The 27299-nt window shown below is 33.3% G+C and overlaps 4 protein-coding genes and 1 pseudogene across 6 annotated transcripts; 2 read left to right on the forward strand and 3 right to left on the reverse strand.

Moving 5' to 3' along the window:
- Nucleotides 1-614: 614 nt before the first annotated feature.
- On the forward strand, nt 615-3226 carry LOC103869418 (delta(24)-sterol reductase). 2 transcript variants are annotated; one of them, XM_009147492.3, is made up of 3 exons: nt 615-749; nt 1232-2495; nt 2586-3226. In XM_009147492.3, exons 2-3 carry the CDS (start codon nt 1254-1256, stop codon nt 3027-3029), a joined length of 1686 nt encoding a protein of 561 aa, XP_009145740.1. In that variant the 5' UTR covers nt 615-749; nt 1232-1253; the 3' UTR covers nt 3030-3226. The 2 variants fall into 2 exon arrangements, with proteins under 2 accessions (XP_009145740.1, XP_009145741.1); XM_009147493.3 differs by lacking the exon at nt 615-749 and adding an exon at nt 873-1106.
- Nucleotides 3227-7178: 3952 nt separating this feature from the next.
- Nucleotides 7179-14328, forward strand: LOC103869419 (large ribosomal RNA subunit accumulation protein YCED homolog 1, chloroplastic). Of its 2 annotated transcripts, XM_033291233.1 has the most exons (4): nt 7179-7442; nt 7702-8361; nt 8444-8856; nt 14068-14328. In XM_033291233.1, exons 2-4 carry the CDS (start codon nt 7805-7807, stop codon nt 14079-14081), a joined length of 984 nt encoding a protein of 327 aa, XP_033147124.1. In that variant the 5' UTR covers nt 7179-7442; nt 7702-7804; the 3' UTR covers nt 14082-14328. The 2 variants fall into 2 exon arrangements, with proteins under 2 accessions (XP_033147124.1, XP_009145743.1); XM_009147495.3 differs by lacking the exon at nt 14068-14328 and having other exon boundaries at nt 8444-9003.
- Nucleotides 8020-27299, reverse strand: LOC103869766 (putative F-box protein At4g10190). The gene is made up of 2 exons (XM_033291230.1): nt 21921-27299; nt 8020-8383 (listed from the first exon to the last, which is right to left on the reverse strand). Exon 1 carries the CDS (start codon nt 24320-24322, stop codon nt 23150-23152), a length of 1173 nt encoding a protein of 390 aa, XP_033147121.1. The 5' UTR covers nt 24323-27299; the 3' UTR covers nt 8020-8383; nt 21921-23149.
- LOC103869420 (ylmG homolog protein 1-2, chloroplastic) lies at nt 10131-11028 on the reverse strand. The gene has a single exon (XM_009147496.3). The coding sequence runs from the start codon at nt 10957-10959 to the stop codon at nt 10306-10308; it is 654 nt and encodes a 217-aa protein (XP_009145744.1). The 5' UTR covers nt 10960-11028; the 3' UTR covers nt 10131-10305.
- On the reverse strand, nt 13040-13137 carry LOC117134458 (annotated as a pseudogene).

The following is a 27299-nucleotide window of genomic DNA, read 5'->3' on the forward strand; positions in this document are numbered from 1 at the left end:
TGGCTATAGAAATGTTTATTGATCGCCTTTCCACCAAATTACACGATACTTCCTTTTTAAAATCATCGTGTTACGATGCAGACACTTATAATGCTACCAATAATTTTCGTATATGAATTCTGATGAGAAAAAATGGATATCATTAATTCATTGTGATCAGCAAGCATATGCTTAGGGTAGGGACATTAAAAAAACATGTAGGACTTTTTCACTAGAAATTATTGAAAGGAACTTTCATATAATAAACTCTTAAAAATGCATTTAGAAAATATTAATTTGACATATATAAATTCCTTGATTGGATACATGTCTTCCAGCCTTTGTAAACTTTTATATCTGTTATAATTTATACCAATGGGAAATAAAAACTATTAAAAAGATATATACTTTCTATCTTTTTCTCAATCAACGTTCTGAGTTAACTTTGTTAGGAACTTTCAAATTGTTGGATATTTTGCCTTTTACAAATTAAAAAAACCATCAAGACATAGTATAAATTTAGATAATAATTTATGGCATAATTTTCTTAATATTGGTTGATATTAATTTAATAATCTTTTACTAAAATATAAAACTTTTAAATATAAAATCATAAAATAATGGAAAAATCAAATTGTTTTGTTCGATAATACACGTGAGTCAGGCTGGCTATAATCACCTTTTTTGAATTATAAAGACAATCCTCTCTCTCACTGTCCGGACACTTTCAATATCCTCTCTCTCTCTATCTCCTCCCTTGGATTCTTCAGGTACTCTCTATCTCTCTCAGTCTCTGGTTTCATCTTTTTCCTTCCTTAGATCTCTCGTACTCTGTTGATAGCTCACTACATACCACAAGTGTGAACCATGTGAATTTTGATCTTTTAACCGTCTCAGTCTTCCAACTTCAAGCAAAATTGAACCTGCTCAACATTCTTTTAATTACTTTGTAGGAAGACTAGATACGTAGATCTAACGACTAGAACCAATCCCAGAACTTTCTCTCTCCTTGTCCTTTCCACAAGCATATAACTTCATGCCTAGTTGTTTTTGTGTTCAGTAGTCCATTATTTCCATGGAGCCCACACTATAGTCCTTACACATTCATCACTCAAACACACAAGCATGTATAATATATATATGTGTATTTTCATATTTTGATTCTTATGGTTTGTTGTACAGTGATGGATCTGAAAATTTCTTTAAGATCCTTTTGTTTACTTAACCATGGATTTGTTTTGTTCTGATGCAGTGTTGGAGAGGGAATCTCAAAAATGTCTGATCTCCAGGCACCGCTCGTAAGGCCCAAGAGAAAGAAGACATGGGTCGACTACTTCGTCAAGTTCAGATGGATCATCGTCATCTTCGTCGTCCTCCCCATCTCAGCCACGCTCTACTTCCTTATCTACCTCGGAGACATGTGGTCAGAGTCCAAATCCTACGAGAAACGCCGCAAGGAACACGACCAGAACGTCGCCAAAGTCATCAAACGCCTCAAGGAGAGAGACGCGGCCAAGGACGGACTCGTCTGCACCGCGCGCAAGCCGTGGATCGCCGTCGGTATGCGAAACGTGGACTACAAGAGAGCGCGACACTTCGAAGTCGACTTGGGGGAGTTCCGCAACATTCTAGAGATCAACAAGGAGAAGATGATCGCTAGAGTTGAGCCTCTCGTCAACATGGGACAGATCTCTCGTGCTACCGTCCCCATGAACCTCTCTCTCGCTGTCGTCGCTGAGCTTGATGATCTCACCGTTGGTGGTCTCATCAACGGTTACGGTATCGAAGGAAGCTCTCACCTCTACGGTTTGTTTGCGGACACCGTCGTGGCTTACGAGATTGTTCTAGCTGGTGGGGAGCTTGTCCGTGCCACGAAGGATAATGAGTACTCTGATCTCTTCTACGCGATCCCATGGTCTCAAGGAACGCTCGGGCTCCTTGTTGCAGCTGAGATCAAGCTTATACCGGTTAAGGAGTACATGAGACTCACTTACATACCGGTTAAAGGAGATCTACAAACCTTAGCTCAAGGCTATATGGACTCATTCGCGCCCAAAGATGGTGACACGTCGAAGATCCCTGACTTCGTTGAAGGCATGGTTTACAATCCGACGGAAGGTGTGATGATGGTTGGAACATACGCGTCTAAAGAAGAGGCCAAGAAGAAAGGGAACAAGATCAACAACGTGGGGTGGTGGTTCAAGCCGTGGTTCTACCAGCACGCGCAGACCGCCCTGAAGAAGGGAGAGTTTGTTGAGTATATTCCTACTCGTGAGTACTACCATAGGCACACGAGGTGCTTGTACTGGGAAGGGAAGCTGATTCTTCCTTTTGGTGATCAGTTTTGGTTTAGGTTCTTATTTGGTTGGTTGATGCCTCCAAAGGTCTCTCTTCTTAAGGCTACTCAAGGTGAAGCTATCAGAAACTATTACCATGATATGCATGTGATTCAGGACATGCTTGTTCCTCTTTACAAAGTTGGTGATGCTCTCGAATGGGTCCACCGCGAAATGGAGGTAAAATAAAAGCCCGTAATCCTCTTAGGCCCAAAACCACAATATTTAATATTAGTTTCGTCACTCAAACTTGTTGTATCCTTTGTGCAGGTGTATCCGATTTGGCTATGCCCACACAAACTCTACAAGGCACCGATCAAACAGCAGATTTACCCTGAGGCAGGTTTTGAGTACGAGAAGAGACAAGGAGACACGGAAGATGCTCAGATGTACACTGACGTTGGAGTGTACTACGCACCAGGTCCTGTTCTGAGAGGTGAAGAGTTTGATGGGTCTGAAGCTGTGCGTAAGATGGAGAAATGGCTGATAGAGAACGGCGGGTTCCAGCCTCAGTACGCGGTGTCTGAGCTTGATGAGAAGAGTTTCTGGAGGATGTTTGATGGTGACTTGTACGAGCATTGCCGCAAGAAGTACAGAGCTGTGGGAACGTTCATGAGTGTTTACTACAAGTCGAAGAAAGGAAGGAAGACTGAGAAAGAAGTTAGGGAAGCAGAGCAAGCTCATCTCGAAACAGCTTATGCTGAGGCAGATTAAGTAATGAAAATGTGGGTTTGAGAGAGGCTTGAGAATTTGAGATTATTGTTATGGGTGGTAGTGTTTCTTTTGTTTTGCAGTTTGTTTGACTTATGCGTTTCCTATTTTCAGTTTAGTATTGTCTTTGGTGATGCTTATTGTTGTTTGGTTCTTGTTTGACTTATGATTTGAATGAATTTTAGATTTGGAGATTTGGATTTGGTTCTGAGACTTTTGGTTTCGAGATAAATAAAGGTTCTCTTGTAGATCATGCCATGACATAAATCATTCTTAATAGTTGGGATTAGAGCTGGAATTTTGACCTGAACCAGATTTTTGGTTTATAGTTCATGTTTTGTTATGAATTCAGTTCAGTTTGGCAATAATTTGGTTAAAAAAATTGGATATCGGTTTGGTTTGATATTCGATTAGTCTGGTTTTCAAATTTATTTAGTTTTAACCAAATTCGAACTAATCAGATAACTGAATTATCCAAGAGTAACCAAAATTATTTGAATTTGAACTTAGTATTAACGAAATCAAATACTTCGGTTAAATTTGATAAATAATTAAAAATGAAATTGAACAGAAAACCAAACTACCCGAACCAAATTAATTGGACGAACCGAACCGCTGCCTAGTAAGGAATGGATTTATCACTTAATTTGGTTTGGTTAGAGTAAACCAAGTATTTGAACCGAAATAGACCGAGTAGGGTGGGGTTTTAGTATTGTTTTAGGTTATGAATGGTGACCAAAGAACGGCGAGAAATAATGCATTCCCTAACGTTCCTAACTGGGCCAAACGCAGATTGTGGCACCACACATCTATTCTCTCAAACAGTTCAACTCTCTGATGTCGCTTCTTTAACCAAAGCTAAACTGGACATTTACTCTGTCTCAATGTACTATAAGTTCAAAGTTGATTCTCTAGTAGTCATGGTGCTAGAGATGCTAGATTGATCTCAACACTCTACTTGGTCTCTTATTTTCCAGAATGCAAAGACAAGCTCATGAGCATAAACTATAAAGAAACTAGCATTGCATGTGTGTTTATAACAAAAGGCAAACAATCAAGAAGTTCCTACATTGATAATAAACTGGGAACATTAGAAGTAAACGTGATGATTCCAACTGGTCCAAACGCAGATTGTGGCACCGCACATCTATTCTCTCAACCAGTTCAACTCTCAGATGTCATGTACATCTGTTGATGTCGCTTCTTTAACCAAAGCTAAACTGGATATTTACTCTGTCTCAATGTACTTCTAAGTTCAAAGTTGATTCTCTAGTAGTCATGGTGCTAGAGATGCTAGATTGATCTCAACACTCTACTTGGTCTCTTATTTTCCAGAATGCAAAGACAAGCTCAGGAGCAGAAACTATAAAGAAACTAGCATTGCATGTGTGTTTATAACAAAAGGCAAACAATCAAGAAGTTCCTACATTGATAACAAAAATAAGGAAAACTATTGGTATCTAATAGTCTGCCTTTCATCAGTTGGACCGTAAAGGGCAACATAAACTCTGAGTCATTCTTCGTTTTCAGCAAAAACCCTATTTTCTTGGAAACCCGGTATTGGTAACCTCCATTTATTTTGTCAGGACTTCGAAGAAAATCAACTATGCCTTCGACAAGGACAGAATACCGCAACAAGAGGTTGGAATTACACCAGAAGGGACAGTGATACGAAATTTCTTGAATACTGTTACAATAGGTCGCAGTTCCTCCAAAAGAGACAATAATGCGACACCCTTCACGAGCTAAGAATGTTTTACCCTCATGATTTTATAATACCCCATTCTCAAACCAAAACAAAGGCGCCAAGGTTGCAAGAGAGACTAATTGATTGCTCAGCAATCGAGTGAGGAGAGCCACCGGAGAGGGTCCTCGACAGCACCAAGAACTTCAACAAAGCTAGGACGCTGACATGTGTGCCTACCAATGCCGGAAAAAACAAAATAGAACACACGATAATTTCATTAAATTGTACTATATTATATACTATGTTTTAATTCACTTGTAAACAAGAGAGACTAATCGATTGCCCATCAATCGAGTGAGGAGAGCCACCGTAGGGGGTCCTAGACAGCACCAAGAACTTCGACAAAGCTAGGACGCCGACATGTGTGCCTACCAATGTCGGGAAAGTCAAAGTAGAACACACGATAATTTCATTAAATTGTACTATATTATATATTATGATTTTATAATATCTCATTCTCAAACCAAAACAGAGGCGCCAAGGTTGCAAGAGAGACTAATCGATTGCCCAACAATCGAGTGAGGAGAGCCACCGGAGGGGGTCCTCGACAGCACCAAAAACTTCAACAAAGCTAGAATGCCGACATGTGTGCCTACCAATGTCAGAAAAATCAAAATAGAACACACGATAATTTCATTAAACTGTACTATATTATATACTATGTTTTAATTCACTTGTAAACAAAATATTTTTATTCTGTACTATTTATGAATGTTCTATTTTATTGTTTTGTACATAGAGAACAATATTGTCGGCATCGCTCCCCATCGTTTATCATCTTCCTTAGTAAACTATGTTTCTATTTTATCTTTTGGAGAGTTAAACATCTAATATGTTGGTCGTAGCAAAAAAAATAAATTAAAAAATTGAATTTTATCGAAGATAAGTGTTAACGATAATTAATTGAGCATAGTAGTTATTTATTGATTGTCCATCTTCAACCTTAATTCTTCTGGTCACATGTGTTTTCGTCAACATTATGATTTGTTCTCTGTCACCGGTAACTTGGAAATGCTAAGAACATAATTGAACAAATTGGCTAATTGGCAAATTCTCCCAATTAAAAATCATATCAATAAAAAAATGATTTTGAAATATATCAAAGAGGAAATACATGTGTACATAACTGATAAACATATTTGAATAATAAAAAAGAAAAAGATAAGCATATTTGAAAGAAATTATAATTTTTTGACAAAGAAGAAAATATAGATATTGTAAAACTAGAGTAGGTTATATATATTATAGGGTTATTTTGGGTTTACCTCCTAAGTTGAATCTATAGGTTCACCTTCTTGATACTAACCAATAAAAAACTGTCATGTGACACTTCCTTTATGAAAAAAATATGAAAACGTAAAAATAATATTAATTGCTAAAAAGAAAAAAAAATTGACATTGTAAAACTTGGTAAACTCTAAACATTTTAACTCAAATTCTAAACATTAAACTCTAAATCCTAGGATTAACACTAAACCTTAGCTCAAACTCTATACATTAAACTCTAAATCCTAAGCCCTAGGATTAGTCCTAAAACTTAGGATTATCATTAAACCCTAAACAGTGTCAGCAAAACCTTAAACCCTAAAAATCTTAAACTTTAAACTCTAAATCCTAGGATTTAGGGTTAATATTAAGGTTTAGGGTTAACCCCATGGTTTAGGATTAACCCTAGAATATAGGATTAACTCTAGGTTTAGTGTTTAGAGTTTGAGCTATAGGATTTAATGTTAATACTAAGATTTAAGGTTTAGTGTTTAGAATTCAAGTTATAAGGTTCAGGGTTTAGAATTTAGAATTTTGCAATGTCAATTTTTTTTTACAATTAATATTTTTTTCATAAACAAGATATGGTACATGACATATTTTTATTGGTTAGTAACTAAGAATAGCTTATATTTGGCTATGCAATATATATTTTTGAAAATAAATGTACTAGTATATAGAAACATAGTAATGGTTATATTTATAAAAAAAATATTATAGAACAATAGTTCATATAGTAAAACATAATTAAATGACAAATAATTTATGTAATATACCACTTTATTTATTTAATATCCAACCACAATATAGATAACAAACATATATACAACCAATAAAAAATGCCGATCAGTTATGAATGTTATATACTACAAAAATGAAAAAACAGTTGTGTAGATGTACGAGTCAAAATCTAGTTTTTGGTTTAAATTCATGTTTGATGATGAATTTGGTTCAGTTTGGCACACTTTTTAAAATCCATGTTTGGTATGATATCCGATTAGTTCGGTTTTCAAATTTATTTAGTTTTAACCAAATTCCGAACTTACTAAAGTTTCAAATAATAATAGTTGAATTTATTTAGAACTAACCAAAATTAATTTAAACTAAATATTACCAAAAACAAATACTCGTTTAATTTCAATAGAATTATCAGAAACCAAATTAACTGGATGAACCGAACCCGCATGGCTTTACTATTAGGGAATGAATTTATCACTTCAATTTGGTTTGGTTAGATTAAACCGAGATTTGAACCGAATTGGACCGAGTAAGGAGTGGATTGGGTGGGGGGTTTAAGATAAACGAGGGAAGCTGTTCTCTTCCTTCCAAGCATAAAATTAAGGATTCCTCTCCAAAGTGATAAAGGAAAGGAACACAGTCCAGCCCTGAAGCGAGTTTTGTCCGTAAGCAATCTCATACCTTAAGCCCTTCTTCTCTCTTTTAATTTACACTAGACAATTTGGAAAATTTCGATCATGATTTTGTTCATCGGCTGTAAATTGGAAGTCGAAAGGTGTGACCTTTATCTATATGAAATGATGCATAGAAGGTGTTCGACAAAATGCTTACTACAATCTCTTTAGTTCCTTGAGATTAGTTTCCTTCTAATGCTTCCTGTGAATCTTCCTGTCTTAACACTTCAACATCATATGTTTCTTGCAGGTGTGGTGAAAGACTGATACTTGATTCTTCTCTACTTGTTCCCCCATCATGTGTTAGTATGATAGCTTGACCAACTTACATACAGTGCCAGTGTGCGGTAAAAATGTCTCTGCTTTGCTCTTCATCTAGTGTAGCTCCCCCTTTCCCACAGACCAAACTGTCAACTCCAAGTTTTCTGAAACCCAAAACACGTTCCTTAACTCTATGTTCTGCCTTCGGCTACCCCAATTCCATCACTGGTATCAAGAAGGACATCAGTTACTTGTTCACAGGACCGCATAAGCTTCCTAGGCTAGCAAAGAGTCAGATACTAGTTAGTCCGGAGTCTTTTACAGACAACAGCACAATAGATATTGATTGGGAAGATCAGGAGGACGTCGAGGATACCGGTTCACCATGGGAAGGTTCGGTTATGTACAGGAGAAATGCGTCAGTCACACATGTTGAATACTGCACCACCTTAGAGAGGCTTGGGTTGGGGAAGTTGTCCACTGAGGTCTCTAAGAAGAGAGCTTCTTCAATGGGACTGAGAGTGACAAAAGATGTTAAGGATTATCCGGACGGGACACCTGTTCAAGTTTCGGTTGATGTCATAAGGAAGAAGAAGAAGCTGAGACTCGATGGGATTGTCAGGACTGTAATCACACTTGGCTGCAACAGGTAGCTTTCTTATGAGTCTTTACTAGTCTTGTCACTGCATCAACTTTGTTGTTTACTTGTTTTTTCCTTATGTGTGTTGAAGATGCGGTGAGGAAGCAGGTGAGAGCATCTTCTCCAACTTCTCGTTGTTACTAACCGAAGAGCCGGTTGAAGAACCGGATGTCATTGATCTAGGATTCACATTCGGTAATGACAAAGCCAATTCCTTTTCTTTGGACGACAGAGAAGAAGATGAGGATGAGGATGATGAGATAGATTGGGAGGATAAGCTCCATTTTCCACCTGAGGTGAAAGAAGTAGATATCTCAAAGCATATAAGAGACTTGGTGCATTTAGAGATCACCATGAATGCGATATGTGATCCTGCGTGTAAAGGAATGTGCTTGAAGTGCGGTGCGAATCTGAATAAGAGGAAGTGTGATTGTGGCAGTGAAGAGAAGGATAAAGGATATGGACCTCTTGGGAACCTGAGAAAGCAAATGCAACAGAAAGAGGGTCTTAGAAACTAAACACCCAATAACTACTTTTTTTTGGATTTGTATCTTTTCTTTCTCGGTTTATTGTTATAAAACCTCAAACTCAAATATACCAAAAATTCATTAGAGAATCTGAAGTGGCTAAAGCTTTATTTCAAAATCATCATTTCAGGGTGTGAATGTTATACAACACAAGAACAAATGAAATTAATTGCAGAGTTCCAGAACTCTAGTGCTAGATTGGTCTTTGTTGAGGTTGTAAACAAGCATTGATCTCCATATACTTTTTGGCTGATTATGTTTGCTTAATAAGCAACTTACTGTTTATGGTAGCCTCTCTAAGGAACACACAAGGCTCCCTAGTACAGTTGTAGTATTCATCGCTTTAACTCTCTGAGAAGACTCAACTGTGTCAAAAGTGCCTGCTCGATACTTGTAAAGCTCAAATGTTTCAATTCATTAGCATACCCCCCAAAAGCAGCCAGTGGTAAAGCTTTCAACGAATCTGGAACTCACAATTTCAGTTACTGACTGTGTTTTAAAAGGCGATCGCCTTTTGCGCCAAGGCGCACCGTGGCGATGGTCCCAGCGCCTCAGTCCTCTAAGGCGAGCCCTAGTTCCTCAAGGCGCTCGCCATGGTGCGCCATTGGCTTAAATATAAGCGCCTTGGTTCAAAGGCGCGCGTTTCCGTTAAAACACTACTTTGACGGAACCCTTAAAACATCTTGGAACTCTATCACTACTTTCTCGACCATTTAAATATCCTTAAAACATAATGCTTAGATCTTCAGTGTTTTAGGTTTTGTTGGATTTGATCAGTTGAATTTAGTTTTTTTTTGTTTCAAGTTCTTTGTTTTGGTGTTTATATATGTGTACATAGCTGACTATATTAGTGTGCATGACTAACTTGTTGCTGACTATATTAGTGTGTATAAATAAGACAGTTTGATATAGCTGACTGTACTAGTGTTATATACGAGTCTACTCTATAACTATCCTCTGTATGTAACCATAGAAATAGTTACACGTCTGTAGCTAACACATACACTTCTAAGTTCTAACCTAAGAACATCTATCAATGCATATATAAGTTCTCTAAAGCTGTATATAACTAAACCACGTTTGAAAGCATTCTAACCATAAGGCGAGCGCCTTGTAGCGCCATGCGCCATTTAAAACACAGGTTACTGATTTGCGCATTACATTTACTCGTCCCAGGTTTTAATATGAATAGCATCAAAATCTTTTAAGAGACTTTGGAGAAACAAAAATTGGTAAAACGAGATTCAAAGATGTAATAAGTTTTAGGAACAGACATCAGCAAAAGCAACTCAGAAATTAACAAAAACCCTTAACCAAACTCATTCATTGCCACAGAAACACAGACCATAAGATCCAATACATAATCATTAGCTTCTTATAAGTAGAGACAATAAATAAAACACAAAAGGAGTAGTAATAACCCAAATCATCTGCTATTGTTGAGAATGGAACCCAAAGTACCCAAAACAGCGAAAGCAAGCAAAGGGCTGACGTCAAGGGTATCAAAGACAGGAGGGATGATGTTCCTGAAGAGATTGAGATAAGGATCGCAAAGATCTCTGATGGCAGACAGAGGCTGACGATCCCAAGGGATGTTCGGGAACCAACTCAGCAAAACCCTAACCATCAGCACACCGCTGTAGATATCCAGCCACTTGGACAAACCAGCCGCCACAACCGTCAGGGGAGTGTTGAGATAACCCGCAGGACGGTCACGGGCCGCCGCGAAAAAGAGCGGACCGGAGACTCGGATGGAAGCTTGAATATGTGGGGATAGGGTTACGACGGCGGCGGAGAGTTTGTGGATAAGGGATTTGGTTACGAGTCCGGCGAGAATCGCGAGGGTCGTGATTGATTTGGTTGAGTCGGAGAAGGGAAATTGAGGAGAGGGTTTAGCGGGGGAGAGGGTTGGAGATGCGGAGGCGGCGGCGGTGGTGGTTTTAGGGTTTTTGAAGGAGAGGTTGAAGGAAGGTTTGTAGGGGAAGGAGAGACGGAGAGGAGGAGGATTGCAGATTGGAGGGAACCTGTGAACTGAAGAAGAGCCAAGGGAGAGGATGTTGGTGGTCGAAGACGCCGCCATTCTTGTTTGTTGCTCGGAGAAACAAAACTTGCGGCTCGTATTATAAAATGAATCAATTGGAAAGAGTTTTCTTTTATCACTAAAATTCTTTTGGTTTATGAAAAGTTGAACCAATAAAAGAAATTGACTAAATTACCCTTACAATATTGATAAGCTTGTTTGATATCCGTAAATCTGCTGATCATGTTAGCTTAGATATGCTTGTCTAAATTACCCCTGTCGAAGGAACACACAATGCACTAGTACACTTGTAATTTACATCTCTTAACTCTCTAACAAGACTCAACTGTGTCAATAGAGACTGCTCAATGCTTTGTGTTGAGCTTATTATAACCATACGCCTACCTTTCGACTTAATATGCTTCTGGTGAGCTTATTATTATACTGTGTGGTGAGCTTATACTCTTGTTGGTTTATCAACTTAAAAAGTTACATGACCTACTGTTTTTATCTTATGCTAGTATTACTTCAAGTCTTTAAAGCGTTGTATACACTCATGATTGGTTTTTTTTATGTAATCCATTTTCCTTGCGCTGTGTGTTGTTTCATATATATAGTTACATGCTTATTAGATGATGGTTTGTGTTTTACTTGTTAACAATCTTCTCTTTTATCCTGGAGTGATGAACAGACTTGATATACTTACTCTCAACAATGTTCTCAAGTTGGCACCACTACATTATAGCAAGTGACATCTATATATAATAGAAACATGCTTAGCTATTAGAGATGAGTAACAAAGCAGCAGCAAGTCCATGACTTTATAACTCTTTGAATGATTTCATTTTGATTATAGAAGTTGGCCTAAGCCAGATATATATAACAAGAACAAAAGCTACATTCCCAATATGGATGTTTCTGAGGAGGATGAGGAGGTTAGTGATTATGCAAGTGACTCAGAAGGATCAAGCCAAGGAGAAAACGTTTCAAATTTTATGTGTCTTAAATGCTTGATGATTGTGAAAACACTATTTGTATCATTTGGTTTATGTAAAAGGAAGAGATACTAAACTCATATGAATAATTCAACAAGCCATATGACTGGTGCTTTCCTTGCGCCTACTACCCCAAAGAACCAGTTGGATCTGAAGCAGAGACCAGAGTCGGAACATAGATGAGGAGAAGCGAGCATCTAGATCGTGCATCATGCTTGTCCACCTGTATGCATTTATCCTCGCCCACAATGTGTAAGAATCTGTCAGAGTCCATAGATTTACCGGGACAGACTATTACTCTATTCTCCTCGTCGACCAAGAAATTCATCCCAGTTAAGAACATCCATTGGTTCTTATATACTCGTTTCACTGTTAGGAACTTGCTCCATGACATGGCTCCATTACCATCAATCTTGGTTCCCATCCATACATCTACATCGTCGGCAACCGAAGCTAACATACAAAGTTTGTGCTCTTCTCTAGTCACAGACAAAGCAAAAACATTGCAAGAAAGAACATCAACGGGAGGAGACATACTTGTGAATCTCTCTGTTGAAAAATCGAATCTTAGTATGATATCCATCCACGGCTGTTGACTAGTACAACTAAAAGAAAGCCAGTAAGCGTTTCCATCCACACACGTGCCGCGACGCCCTAACCCTAGAATGGACCAGTCTCTTGCCTCATTAACAACCCTCCATGAGTTAGAGGTAAAGTCATAGATCTCATATAGGCGTGGCTTCATAAACTCAAAGGCAGGTCCAGGACCATGTAGAAGACCAATCCTCAAGATTTTGAACTTGTTGCATGAGGATTAACCGAGAGCAAAGATATCAGATCTCTCGTAGTAACTTCTTGGTTTGATCCAGGTGGTTTCATCTAAGCATGGGTTCCAAACCACTAATCTATTGTCTTCAGTGGTGCATAACAAAAATTTTTAAAAAAGGATATTTGAGGCTAAACTGACTTGTTATGTTTACAATGTTGTCTTGAGGTCCAAGGAATTCAATACTCACTAAATAAACCCTAGAATCAACCAACATGATCTGAGACGACTTCTTGAATCTGATCACATCTTTGATCAGAGCATTCCATCCTTTGGATACCATTCGAAATCTTGCTAGAGATGCCAATGGAACCTTCTTTGAGAGTATGTCCACTAGCAAATCATCCACATATCAGATATTAAACTGATAAGAACAGATACTACACTTGATCTTAGCCAAAAGGCCGAGAAAGGTATGAATTGTTCAGACTCATGGCCTCTTCTTTTATGCTACTCCTCATGCCTTCCACTCTTGTATTGTTAGCGATGTGGGACTCTGATACAAGACAAAAGAAACACTCTATTCGTTTCAGCGGGTCTTTCGTTCTGCCTTGTTCAGCGGAGTCTGAGAGGAGAAGAAACCAAGTCTCTCAGAATTTTCCATTCTCGTGGTCGGTATCCTTGGTCATTGTATTGCCATGGTACTACTAGGTTTAGCTTGATGGGTTTGGTTTCTATTAGCAAAGTCATCTTTATTTGATCGTTGTGTGCTCATTTAACTGGGAAAGTTGAGAGCTTTATCCTGAACTGATTAGTCTGCGTGATCTTTGTTTGTATATCCGTGTGAAGCGCATGAAAGCCGCTTACTTTATCTAATGCGATCGCACAGAGACTGTTTTTTTCTTGGATGTTAAGCAAAAATTGTTTACCCTCATTGAGCAAATAGTTGAAGTTTAAAATAAGAGCGCTATCTTTCTTACACTCATATGGAGGTTGTCACTTGTTACTAGTATATTCTTGATCGGGTCGGGGATGATGCACTCGTGCCTCTGATTTTGGCTGATGTTAGCCTCTCGAAGGAACACACAATGCACTCGTACCTATATAGTATTCACCGCCTAACTCTCTCAATTATGTCCAAAAGTGACTGGTCAATGCTTGTGTGGTGAGCTTATAACAATACTGGGTGGCTTTCATTTCATAATAGAATACTCTTGTTAGATGAGCTTAGATAATGCTTGTTACTCATCATGTTATTGCCGCGAGCATCTCTTCAAGTATCACATCTCAAACCCGCACTAAGAAAATTTTAGAGCAGATATTCAGTCAGACATCAGATCCCATGGCAACAGGTAGATTTCTTATGGACCTCTTGGGAACCTGAGAAAGCAAATGCAACAGCAAGAGGTCTTAGAAACTAAACACCCAACAACTACTTTTTTTGGATTTGTATCTTCTTTTTTCTGGGTTTACTGTTATAAAACCTCAAACTCATTTGTACCAAAAGTTTCAAAAGAGAATATGAAGTGGCTAAAGCTTACTTCAAGCTCATCACTCAGCGTGTGAATGTTATACAACACAAAAACAATTAAATTAATTGCAGATTTCCAGAATTCTAGTGCTAGATTGGTCTTTGTTGAGTTTGTAAGCAAGCATTGATCTCATTCCCTTTGATCTCCATACTTATTGGCTGATTATGTTTGCTTAGATAAGCAAAATACTGTTCATAATTCACCGGGTGTTTGGAATATTGTCTCACTGGACTCACTGTTGCGCTCTCTTATGTTCTGTGTTGTTACTTTTTTTGTACATGCTTATTAGATGATGGTTTATGTTCATTTTGTTAGCATTGTCTTCTTTTATTATGGAGTGATGAACAGACTTTATATACTTTTTTCTCAACACTAATGTTCTCAAGTTGACACACTACTACATCACGGAACAACATAGCTGTTGGATCGGTTGAATTCCGCCAACAACGCTTGAGTACGTAAATGGCCAAGCACTGTTTTTCTTCTCCTGCTAGCTTCAGCTTCTCAACGACATTGTACACCATAACATAGTAGTCAACATATACATAACCAATGTCTCAGAAAACATAAACAGACAAACAAACATGCCTAAATCATTACAGCATCTCTCTACAATTTCTTTGACAAAACTGAGAGGACCGCCTGCTTCTGTCAGTGAACATAATGGGAAAAGCTTTGATGATTTTTTAAGACATGCTAGACAAGCAAGAGCAAAAAAAAAACAGCAATAAAGAAACCAAACTACCCCATTGCTGGACCGAACAACAACATACACCATTTTGATAATAGTAAAATTTTAAAAGTTTGCCATAAAGAAAAGTTAGAAAATTAGGAACTAGAAACCCTTCATGTATTTGTGAATTCCAGTTTGATTTTGGTTTTCTAGACTTAGCTTTTTGGGTTTTTGGTAAAACTCCCGAACATCACATGCTCTAGAATAAGATGAGTGCATCTAATATAAATTAGTTTGGTTTGGTTTGGTTTGAATTCAGTTTTGTTTGTGTTTATTTAATTCATTCGAGTTAATTTTTATGTTTGTTATAGTTCTGTTACAAAAATATAATTTATAAATATAAAAAATCATCTATCAATTTTTTTCATATTTATATGCAAAGTCAAACATCATATGAAAAATGTAGAAGATATAACTCAATAATTTTATATTATTGTTTTCGAGTTTAATATAAATGTGATAGTAATTTTCAGTTTTAATGATAGTATATAAAATTTATATTTTTATCTATTTATTTAGAAGTAAAATGTATAAAAATATCTTTAGTTTTCTTTTAAATGTTAGATGGTTAAATATTATTAAAAATGAACCAAGCCTTGCTAAAACTTTAACCAAATGGTTAGGAACATATACTTTGCCTTAACTTGAATCGTTTGGGTTCGGCTGGATCAGTCTGTGTTAGTTTGGTTCAGGTTTTTTTTGTCCATTCCTATTAGGGATTCCCTAATCATTGGACCTGAATAAGAAAAGGTCCAATAACAATGATCGTCCTTGGAGTTGAGTTATAAACGTTAACACTAGGTTAAGACCCGCGCCTTGCGCGGGATAAAAATTATATATAAAAATTATTTTATATATTATATGTTTATTACGAAATAATAAATATATATTGAATAATTAAAAAGTCATTATCTACTACTTATATAATTAAATTGCTGCGAACATATAAATAAATTTTATAAATCGAAAAAATATTTTCTATTTGATATGATATATAATTAAATTTAAATGATAGTAACATATATATAGTATATTTTAATATTAATATTTATTAGATGATGCTTTTTGCTCATTTTTTTTATCATTTGTATCTGTTATAGCAAAAAATCTAAATTAGTGATAACAAAATTTTCATTGTGGGATTAATGGTTTAAGTAATTTATAATATTTTAAAAAATTAAGTTGTCAATATTTTTCAAATATTTTTATATGGCATATAGTTTAATTTAAAATGATACATATATTTATATATCTTTTATTTTTGATACTTATTAAATGAGACTTTTAACTTATATTATTTTTTAATTATTTGTATCATGTCATAACAAAAGTTTTAAATCATAGATGACAAAATTTGAATGTGAAACTTTTAACAGTTTTAGTAATTTATACTCGTTTTTAAAAATTCAAAATATAATATATAAATATTTTTTAAAATTTTTTATTATATAGTTACTATGATTGTTTAATTTATTTTAATAGCTTAAAATTAAACAAATATAATTATAATACACACTTATTTTTATTATATCTTTATTATTCAAAATCATTAATTGTCATATATACTTTAGCCACATTAGACAATTCCGTAATCTTATTTAAGGAAATAATGAAACACATTTAATAATGCATTTATTGTGGTTTAATAAAAAGCTTATTATATATTTAAATGGACCAACCTATTTCTCTAAGGATTCTAAGAATCATTCTAGTAATGACATGTGGCTACAAAAAAATGTTACAATGCTTCTCAAATAATATATAGGGGATTACTCCATTCTTCTATTGGTAATAATTTAACATTTCTTTCAGCCCACGCGTCACTTTAATTTGGGGTCTACCACTCACGAACGCAACTTTTGTGACTATGGTAGCGGTTAACAATGTTTCGAAATAATCATACAAACTTTTACAAATCATTTTAAACCATTTCAAACTTCTTAAAATAAAAAACTGATTCCAGCTAGTGTTTACGTTGCAAACGGTTCCATGTAGATAAATAAATATAAAAATTAAAATTTTAAAATAGAAATATTATAAAAAATATACACACATTTTATATAATTAATTTAAATTCACAAACAGTATCCTAAATAAACATAATATTATTATAAATTATATTATATTAATAATCATTATATTTTATCACAATAGTATACTTTATATTTTTATAATATTATAATATGTTAATATTAGTAATTTATTATTAAATTGCTGCAATATTTCATAATCAACCAGTCACAAATATTTTGCAAACGTAAAATTTTCAAACGTTATGCCAGTCTATAAAACGTTTAATAACACTTAGAACCGCAACCATCTGCATCCGTAACTACAACCGATACGTTTGAACCATTCGAACTTTTAGTGTAGAGCTAGAAACATCTCCATCGTTCAATTATCTCGTGGATTTTTAAAACCAAATAAAATATATTTTAATTATTAAGTTAAATTAAATTATTTAAATCCATTTATAAACTAAAAAGTGTAAGAAATATGTTAGTTAAACATGAGAAACTATTTTCTGTCACTACCCCCTTTTTCTATATTGGTAAAATACTCTTTCTCCAGTCAATCGCACTTACGTTATTTTATTGTGATATTTTCCCGTACAGTTGTTAACAATCTTTTTTTTTTTCATTTGACTGAACTATTAATAAATTATTTTCTTGATTAGCATACCAAACTCACTCTGAATTTAGCTTATATTAATTTGGTCCTCGTTTATATTCTACATTTGTACGATATATTAACTTGATAAAATATAATAGTTTCGTCATATCCTAAAGATGATTCGACACAAATGTAGATAATAGATAGACGACTGATAGGTGTATTTGGTTAGAGTCTCTAATACAAATTGCATATTTTTTTAGTTGAATTTGAAGTTTAATTATTATTGGAAATGATTAGGAACATTCTTAAATTTTAAACATGAAAATTTAATACTTGAAACAAATAGAAACTTGCATTGAAGATTTCATATAAGTAAGAGTTAAAAAAGTGATATTCTCAAATCGGACGCATTATATACACCTGCTGTATTATGATCCTAGAAATATAAGTTTAGATTAAAAAGATCTAGAAAAACGATAAAACAACGAAATTGTTTATTTTTAAGTTATATTTGTTATTTTATACATTTGTATACATGATTACATACGACTATTTATACCAAGCAAAAAATGACTGACATTTTCTAGATTTATAAATATAAAAGATCTCAAATATACGAACTAACTAGGATAAGACCCGCGCCTTGCGCGGGATTAAGTTATTATTTTTATTATATTTTGGAGAATGAAACAATAGTTTGGCTTCATTTGGATTACGGGTGTTCAATCCGGATATCGGGTTGGTTTCGGTTCGGTTCGGTTTTTTTTTTTATATTTGGTTAGTAAAATATTACTACTATTCTAAATCCATATTTACTTTGACTTTAGTCTTTCACATACTTTTGAAAGATTTCAACTGGACGACTAAATTGATCACCCAATCTTGTTGATTTAAATCATTAGTGTATATATATATATATATATATATTATTTAGTTTGAATATTTATTAAATAAAAATTCATATGCGTTATATTTTATGATCATTTGTAACTTATTATAACAAAAAAATAATCTATTGATCACAAAATTTTCAGAGTGTGAATATTCAAATTTCTAATAATATATAGACGTTTTGAAAAATTTAAATATAACATATAAGAAAAAATATAAATGTTTTTGTTATATATTTAATGTGATTTTTTAATATCTTTCAATAATATAAAATTAAAAAAAAAACTAAGATACCAAAATTGTTATCAAATATTTATTATTCATAATAATTAATTTTCATATATACGTTAATCATATTAGGTAATTTCGTAGTTTCTAATTAAGGAAAGTGCAAAAAAAAATTTGGTAGATTATTTATCAATTCGATAGTTAGTTTAATAAAAAATATAATGTAAGTCAAGATGGACCAACCTAGTTTTCTAAGAATAATATATTTTATATAGTCATTTATTAAATGAGAATTTATAATTATACAGTTCTATGATCATTCATATCATTTTATAACTGAATATTTAAATCATTGATAACAAAATTTTCAATGTGAAATCTTTAATAAGTTTATAATTTATAAATGTTTTTGAAAATTCATTGAAAGTTTTAATATTAAAATATTTATGTAATCTTATGGTATATAGTATAATCTATATATATATATATAAATATATATGTTTTACTATTAAATGATATTTTTTACTCATATGGTTTTAAAATAATGTGTATCTTCTTATAATATTAAATAAAAGTTCATATTAATACAATTTTATGATCATTTATAATTTATTATGACAAAAAAATAATCTATTGATCACAAAATTTTCAGAGTGGGGATCTTCAAATTTCTAATAATTTATAGACGTTTTGAAAAATTCAAAATATAACATATAAGAAAAATTATAAATGTTTTTATTATATATTTAATGTGATTTTTAAATATATTTTAATAATATATAATTAAAAAAAAGAACTAAGATACAAAAATTGTTATCAAATATTTATTATTCATTATAATTAATTTTCACATATACGTTAATCATATTAGGTATCGTAGCTTTTATTTAAGGAAAGTGCAAAACATTTTTTGGTACGTTATTTATCAATTCGATAGTTAGTTTAATAAAAAGTGTAATATAAGTTAAGATGGACCAACCTATTTTTCTAGGAATAGTATATTTTGTATAGTTATTTATTAAATAAGAATTTATAATCATACGGTTCTATGATCGTTCATATCGTTTTATAACAAAATATTTAAATCATCGATAACAAAATTTTCAATCTGAAATCTTTAATAAGTTTATAATTTATAAATGTTCTTGAAAATTCATTGAAAGTTTTAATATTAAAATATTTATGTAATCTTATGGTACATAGTGTTTAATATATATATATATATATATATTTATTTATTTTATTATTAAATGATATTTTTTACTCATATGGTTTTAAAATCATGTGTATCTTCTTATAATAAAAATGTTAAACCATTGATCATTAATTTTTAACATAATAATTTTAATAGTTTTAGTCATTTATTGTCGTTTTTAAAAATTTAAAATATAACATATACGAAAAAATCTAAATTTTATTTTTATAGCTAATTTGATTGTTTAATTTATTTTAATAATATAAAATTAAACAAAAAATGATGGAGGAGATATACATTGTTATCAAATCTTTATTATTAAACTCATTAATTGTCATATATATATTAGTCATTTATGGTAATTCCGTAGGTTTTATTTAAGGAAAGAAAATATCATATCATATCATTATATCATATAGTTTGACCAACTTATGTATCTAACAACATATAAAAATCGAATGTGGACCTACTTATTTTTCAATTGAATGTAATTGACTATCTAATTGAGTGCCACCTATGCATTGGGGTCTTTTTTAATTAATACAAAATTAAGGTTACATCTTTTCAAATGTTCCTCAATTAATATATAAGGGATTCATTATTTCTTCTTTTCCCTGTTGGGCTTAGTAATTGTGGCATCTACTGATGTCGTTAGTTTAATTCCTTTCAAGCTTTCTTTTGTATGAACTCCTTGTGGCCATGTCTTAGTACTGGTTTTATTGCAAAAAAAAAAAAGGGAAAAGAAAAACACCTACAGAGGAAAAAAAGAAAAAGAGTCTTCGAAGATTGATCTAAACTTATTTGTGTTCATCAATCTGTTTTTGAAGCTTGAAACAATTTGAAGACGATGATATTCAATCTTCCTGTGGACTTGCTAGAGGAGATTCTCTCTAGGGTTCTGTTGAAATCTATAGGAGCAGTGCGATCTACTTGTAAAAACTGGAACGTTTTATCTAAAGATGAGAGATTTGCCAATAAGCACATTGAAAAAACAGCAGCATCACAACGAGATAAGGAGGTTCTTGTGATCACGGTGAATACCAAAGATGATTTGATTAGCGTCAAATTCTATGACTTTCACAAGAAAAACTTTGATCCATCCATAAACCGTAACGGTATACTTATTACACGAGAAAAGTCAGATCAAGTAGTCTCTGTACGTCATGTCTTTTATTGCAACGGTTTACTGCTATGTATATGGAAAGGCAACGACAAACGTAGGCTTTTTGCTTTGTAACCCGTATTGGGGTAAAACAAGACGGATTGAAACCCCAACAGAACGTTGTTATAACATATTTGCTTTTGGATACGATAAATCATGTCGTACACACAAAATCCTTAGGCTAAGCAGTGATGATAATATTGTCATCCACGTAGACATTTACGACTTGAGTTGTGATTCATGGAAGACTCCTGATGAAGCTTTTCACAGCAATGTAATAAAGTATATTATACCTGGCTTGTCTTTGAAGGGAACACTTACTGGATTGCTAAAGATGACTCAGAAGATGTTTACTTACTCTGTTTTGATTTTACTAGAGAGAGGTTTGGACCGCGTCTGCCTCTACCTTTTAGTTTTGCTTACGGAGGCTATGTGTCTCTATCTTCGGTTAAAGAAGAGAGGCTTGCGATGTTGTTAAAACAACCGGGTAGAATATTTGAGATTACTGATGTTTGGGTTACGGATAAGATTGAGCCCGGTGCTGTGTCCTGGAGCAAGTTATTCAAAGTTGAAACTTTGAAACTCAATTGTCGTTCTCTGTTTGGGATTTTCTTGATCGACGAGGAGAAGAAAAACTTTGTAGTTTTTGATAATTGTGAAGGATCTTTCAAGACATACATCATTGATGGGGAAAGTGGTCATTTCAGAGAAGTGGAGAGCATAGAAGCTCCATACTCACGGCTTGACAATCTCGTGGACTGTTATGTTCCAAGCTCTGTGCAAATCTAAGTTAACAGATTAGTGATTAGTCTATTTTAATGTTCTTTTCAAACAAGATTAAATTACAAGCTGTATCTCATCTTCCCTTCTATATGATCATGGCTTCATGTACTCTCTTGAAACTCAATTGGTTTGTTATATAACATTTTCAATCTAGACTTCGACATCTTCATTATATGTTTTTTTTCTTTTTTTTGAATTGAATGTTAATGAAAGGTCCATTAGGATTTACTTATGCATGCATGTTAATGTTTCTTCAGTCTAAGAATACTTGTGTAGTGACCTTATAACAATACTTCGTGCCTTTCACTTCATTTAATATACTACTCTTGGTGGTATCAACTATAAAGTTATTGGGGAATAAAAATGCGGAAGCATGATCTACTGTTTTCAGCTTATGCTACTGTTGCTGCAAGTCTCTGAAGATAAGTTTTAAAAGCATTGTATACACTCATGATTGATTTTTATGTTGCACAGTAATTCATTTTCATTGCGCTATGTGTTGTTTCATACATTCTTACTAGATGATGATTTGTTTTTAAATTGTTCACAATGCCCTCTTTTTTTCATGGAGTGATGAACATAATTGATATATTTTTTTCCTCAACATGTTCTGAACTTGGCACACTACATTATTAGCAAGTGACATATATAACAGAAATATGCTTAGCTAATTGACATGGGTGACGAAGCAGGTCCCGATATTCATGAATCATGACTAGTGATTGTGCAAGAGGAAGGATCAAGCCAAGGAGAAAACGTTTTGAATTTTATGTTGTCTGAAATGCTTGCTGATCATTTGGAAGATGAGTTGGGATAATCTCATTGCAGCAAGGATCTCTTTAAGAAGCGCATTTCAAAACCGCACTAAGAAAATTATAGAGCAGTTTTGCAGTCAGTCATCAGATCCGATGACCAGTGTGTTTCACACACAATGAAGGTCCTCAAAAATCTCTATGGTGTAAGGATGTGGTCACCTTTATACATTTCATCGATAGCCCATATTCAAGCTGATGTAACTCGCCGAGAAGCCTTCTTAGCATTTCCTGATCCCGAGAATAAGGTTTTGCTACTTGGCGTACAAGACAAGAAGAGAGATGAATGATCTTGTTGTTTTACTTTTGTCTGAACTTACCTACTCTTATTATCACGATTTCACTGTATTCTTTTTAGGCTTACCTCAACCAAAAAAACACTATATGTTTCTTATGGTTATGTTAAAGGAAGAGATGCTAAACTAATATGAAAATTTCAACATATAATAAACCAACATTTATTTTTATAAAATATCTGAAGCAGAGACCAAATGAAAAATTAAACATATAATAAAGTAGCAAACCCAACATTTAGTTTTATAAAATATCTGAAGCAGAGACCAGAGTTGGAGCATAGTTGAGGAGAAGTGAGCATCTAGATCCTGCATCATGCTGGTTCACCTGTATGCACTTATCCTCTCCCACAATGTGTAAGAATCTGCCAGAGTCCAAAGATTTACCGGGACACACTATTACTTTATTCTCCTCGTCCACCAAGTAATTCATCCCAGTTAAGAACATCCATTGGTGGTTGTTATAGACTCGTTTCACTGTTATGAACTTGCTCCATGACATGGCTCCAGTACTATCAATCTTGTTCGCCATCCATACATCTACATCGTCGGCGGCAACAGAAGCTAACATACAAAGTTTTTGCTCCTCTCTAGTCATAGACAAAGCAAACATTCTGCCAGAAGAAGGAATATGCATACTTGTGAATCTCTCCGTTGAAAAGTCGAAACATAGTAAGATATCCATCCACAGCTGTTGACTTGAACTAAAAGAAAGCCAGTAAGTATTTCCATCCACGCACGTGCCGCGACGCGCTAACCCTAGAATGGACCAGTCTTTAGTTTCATCATGTACAACCCTCCATGAGTTAGAGGTAAAGTCATAGATTTCATATAAGCGCGGCTTCATAAATTCAAAAGCACGTCTAGGTCCATGCAGAGCAATCCTCAAGATTTTGTACTTGTTGCATGAGGATTTACCTAAAGCAAAGATGTCAGATCTCTCGTAGTAACTTCTTGGTTTGATCCAAGTGGTTTCATCTAAGCATGGGTTCCAAACCACTAGTCTATTGTCTTCGGTGGTGCATAACAACAAGCCTTGGCAGTGAAAAACCTCACGAATATTGACTTGTTTGGAAGAACTAGAAAGAGGATCTTTGAGGCTAAACTGACTTGTTATGTTTACAACGTTGTCTTGACCTCCAAGTAAATTAATGCTCACTAGATAAACCCTAGAATCAATCAACATGATCTGAGACGACTTCTTGAATCTCAAATAATTGATCAGAACTTTCCATCTTTTGGATACTGATCGGAATCTTGCTAGTGATGCCAGTGGAACCTTTGAGAGTATGTCCACTAGCAAATCCTCCGGGAGATACTCTTCTGATCCGATTCGAAACGCGTTTCGCTCCATAGCTTCTTCATCGTCGGATTCGTCGACAAGAGAAGGAACTCCATGAAACGACGCAACAGACATTAGTTATCGGATGTGATCAAGCAAAAACCCTCAAAAATCTCTTTTCGGTTTCAACGATTTCGTTGATATCGATGTTAGAGTTCGTTCTTTGTTTTTTTTTTGTTTTACGATAATCGAGTTGTAATTGGTGGTTTAGTGTGTGACTATAGGATGATTAGTTTTTTGATTGTCAGGCCTTTAAAATCATTACTTAATAGTTTTTGGGCTGAATTTTGAGTTAATAGGGCCATTTAGTTGGGGCTTAAAAAGGAAAAAAAAAATACTTAAGTGTATATTTGGCAGGATGAGCCAGCTCCATGCAATAGTGCAACACATAGACGATTCATAGAGATCCAGATAGCAAGCTATTTTGATGGGCTTCATCCCTTAAAAAAATAGAATTAATATCAAGCATTCCATCCTTTGGATACCGATCGAAATCTTGCTAGAGATGCCAATGGAACCTTTGAGAGTATGTTCACTACCAAATCATCCGGAATATACTCTATGTTTTTCTTTTTATTCCTAGATGTTTTTGAACTCTGTGTTTCCTAGAAAATAAAAGTAAACAAAGAAAAAGAAGAGAAACGAACAGAAAATTGAACCCAACTTCATCATCATCGTGGTTAGAAACACCAAACACGAAGCAAAAATAATACTACACCCACTATATATAGTCCTAGAGCATTACAACATGTTTTCGTAGCTTTGTGTCATCAATATAGTATAACTCTTAGAATCCTTAGAAAAATTAGATTGTCCATACAAATATTCATTATATTTTTTATTAAACTAACTATCAAGTTGATTAGTAGTTTACAGAACAATAATCTCAATTCTTTAAATTACTAAAAAGGGTAAAAATTTCACATTGAAAATTTTGTGATTAATGATTTAACTTTAATTTGTTCAAACAAGATACAAATGAACATAAATCATATGAATATGAAGTCTAATTAATAGATATTCATATTTTATATATATATATATATATCATTAAAATTAAATTATATACTATATAAAATATAAAATATAAAATATATAAATATGTTAATTTCATAATTTGCATTGAAAAATTATTGAGATCTTAATATTTTAATTTTGAAATTTTTATTTATAAATCTCACATTAAAAGTTTTGTGATTAATGGCTTAAATTTTTATTACAATAAATATACAAATGTTATTAAAATCATATGAGTACAAAGTGTCAATAGTAAATCTTTATATTAAAATATACTATATATATGTCAATATCACTAAAGTTTAATTATATACCAAATAAAGTAAATAAAATTATTGTTTTGATTTATTTACCAAAAACATGATTGTAAAAAAACAAAAAGTTTTGGTTTGATTTATGTGCTTACGCTAATGTATATACTCTTATGTATACAAATTATTTTTAAATAGGTGGTTTCTAATATGATATTTGATTATGACAATCCTAGAAATACACTTCTTCAAATCGAAGTGATTTTTAATATTGAAAGCACTATATATATTATTTCATTCAGATTAAATATTATAATCTTGATTTGTATTCTTAAAAAACTTTTAATGAAATATCATGACAAAATTCAATCACCTCATTTTGAGTTTGTTAAAAGAATGAGATATTTGATCATTCGTCTAATATTTGTTTCTCTCTAATACTCTATCTAGCTATTATAATTGTAAGAATGAGATATATGAACTATTTATTATAAGTTATATGGTTGATCATTTAGTAAATCAAACAATTCTTAGTTTATACATAGTTTACATATACTAGAATGGTAAAATATTCTATATATTTTTATCGGTACACTCTTAAGTAATCTCAAAAGCGTATTAATAAAATAAGTAATTTGTTTTGTTGTTTTAGAATTAGATAATTTTTATACTAAACTGGTGAATATATACTATACATACATTTATCTTTCGAGTTTGCACTTATATTCTAGAACAACTTGATATATTAGATTTGAACACTACTAACCTGTGAATAGAGTTTTCCATGGTTTTCTTCAAAATTTTGATTCTTAGATATGTACCTGGAGTGGAGCTAATTTTTACAGATGTTCATCTTTTTTAATTGACACTTATGTAGTTCACTGAATTCATAGAAGAAGTTAAAAAAGAAACAAAACTCATATCAGTGAAACATAAACGAGAATGAAAGCACAATTTTATAGAGGTAGAAAATGAAATCACTTACGGAGAGTCAATCGTAAACAAACCGAAAGCATAAAACATAATCCTCTTTCGTCATTTTACAATCGATGTTGCTTATCTGGTTTTTGTGATTTGTGTCAGACGCAAAATTTAATTTTTTTGTGCATATGAAATCTTAAAATGAGCTGTAAATCTGTAATACATTAACTCTTCAACAACGATATTACATTTAAGATGCCAACATTTGTATTTGTCATTTTACAACCAATAAAAATTGTAGTATTTAAAATGTTAAAATCATTTAATGAACAAACATTACTATTAAAAATTCACTTCACGCATGCGCGTGGATTATCATCTAGTGGAATATTACTATAACGGATAAGCATATATAATATATATAACCTACTTTAGTTTTAGAATATGTATATTTTCTTCTTTCTCAAAAACAAATACTGTATGTATATTTTCTTTCAAATATGCTTATCAGTTATGTACACATGTATTTCCTCTTTGATATATTTCAAAAACATTTTTATCCATATGATATATAACTTTGAATTGTTTCTTTTGATTATAGAGGAGCTGAAAGCTAGAAAAGTTTGTCATATGAATTTTAACCTACAATGAACTGTTTGGAAAGAGATTTGATTATCTTAGATAAGCATGTTAAAGAAGTGTTCACTCCAAGGAACATAGAACTCACTAGTGTAACGTGCATTGGTTTAACTCTTGTTATAGTCCGAAACTCAATTGTTCCAAAGTAAGTGGTCAATACTTGTGTCAGTGTGTGGTAAGCTTATAACAATAATGCGTGTCTTTGACTTAACAATATATTACTC

Source organism: Brassica rapa, chromosome A05 (assembly GCF_000309985.2).
Source record: "Brassica rapa cultivar Chiifu-401-42 chromosome A05, CAAS_Brap_v3.01, whole genome shotgun sequence".
Taxonomy (NCBI): Eukaryota; Viridiplantae; Streptophyta; class Magnoliopsida; order Brassicales; family Brassicaceae; genus Brassica; species Brassica rapa.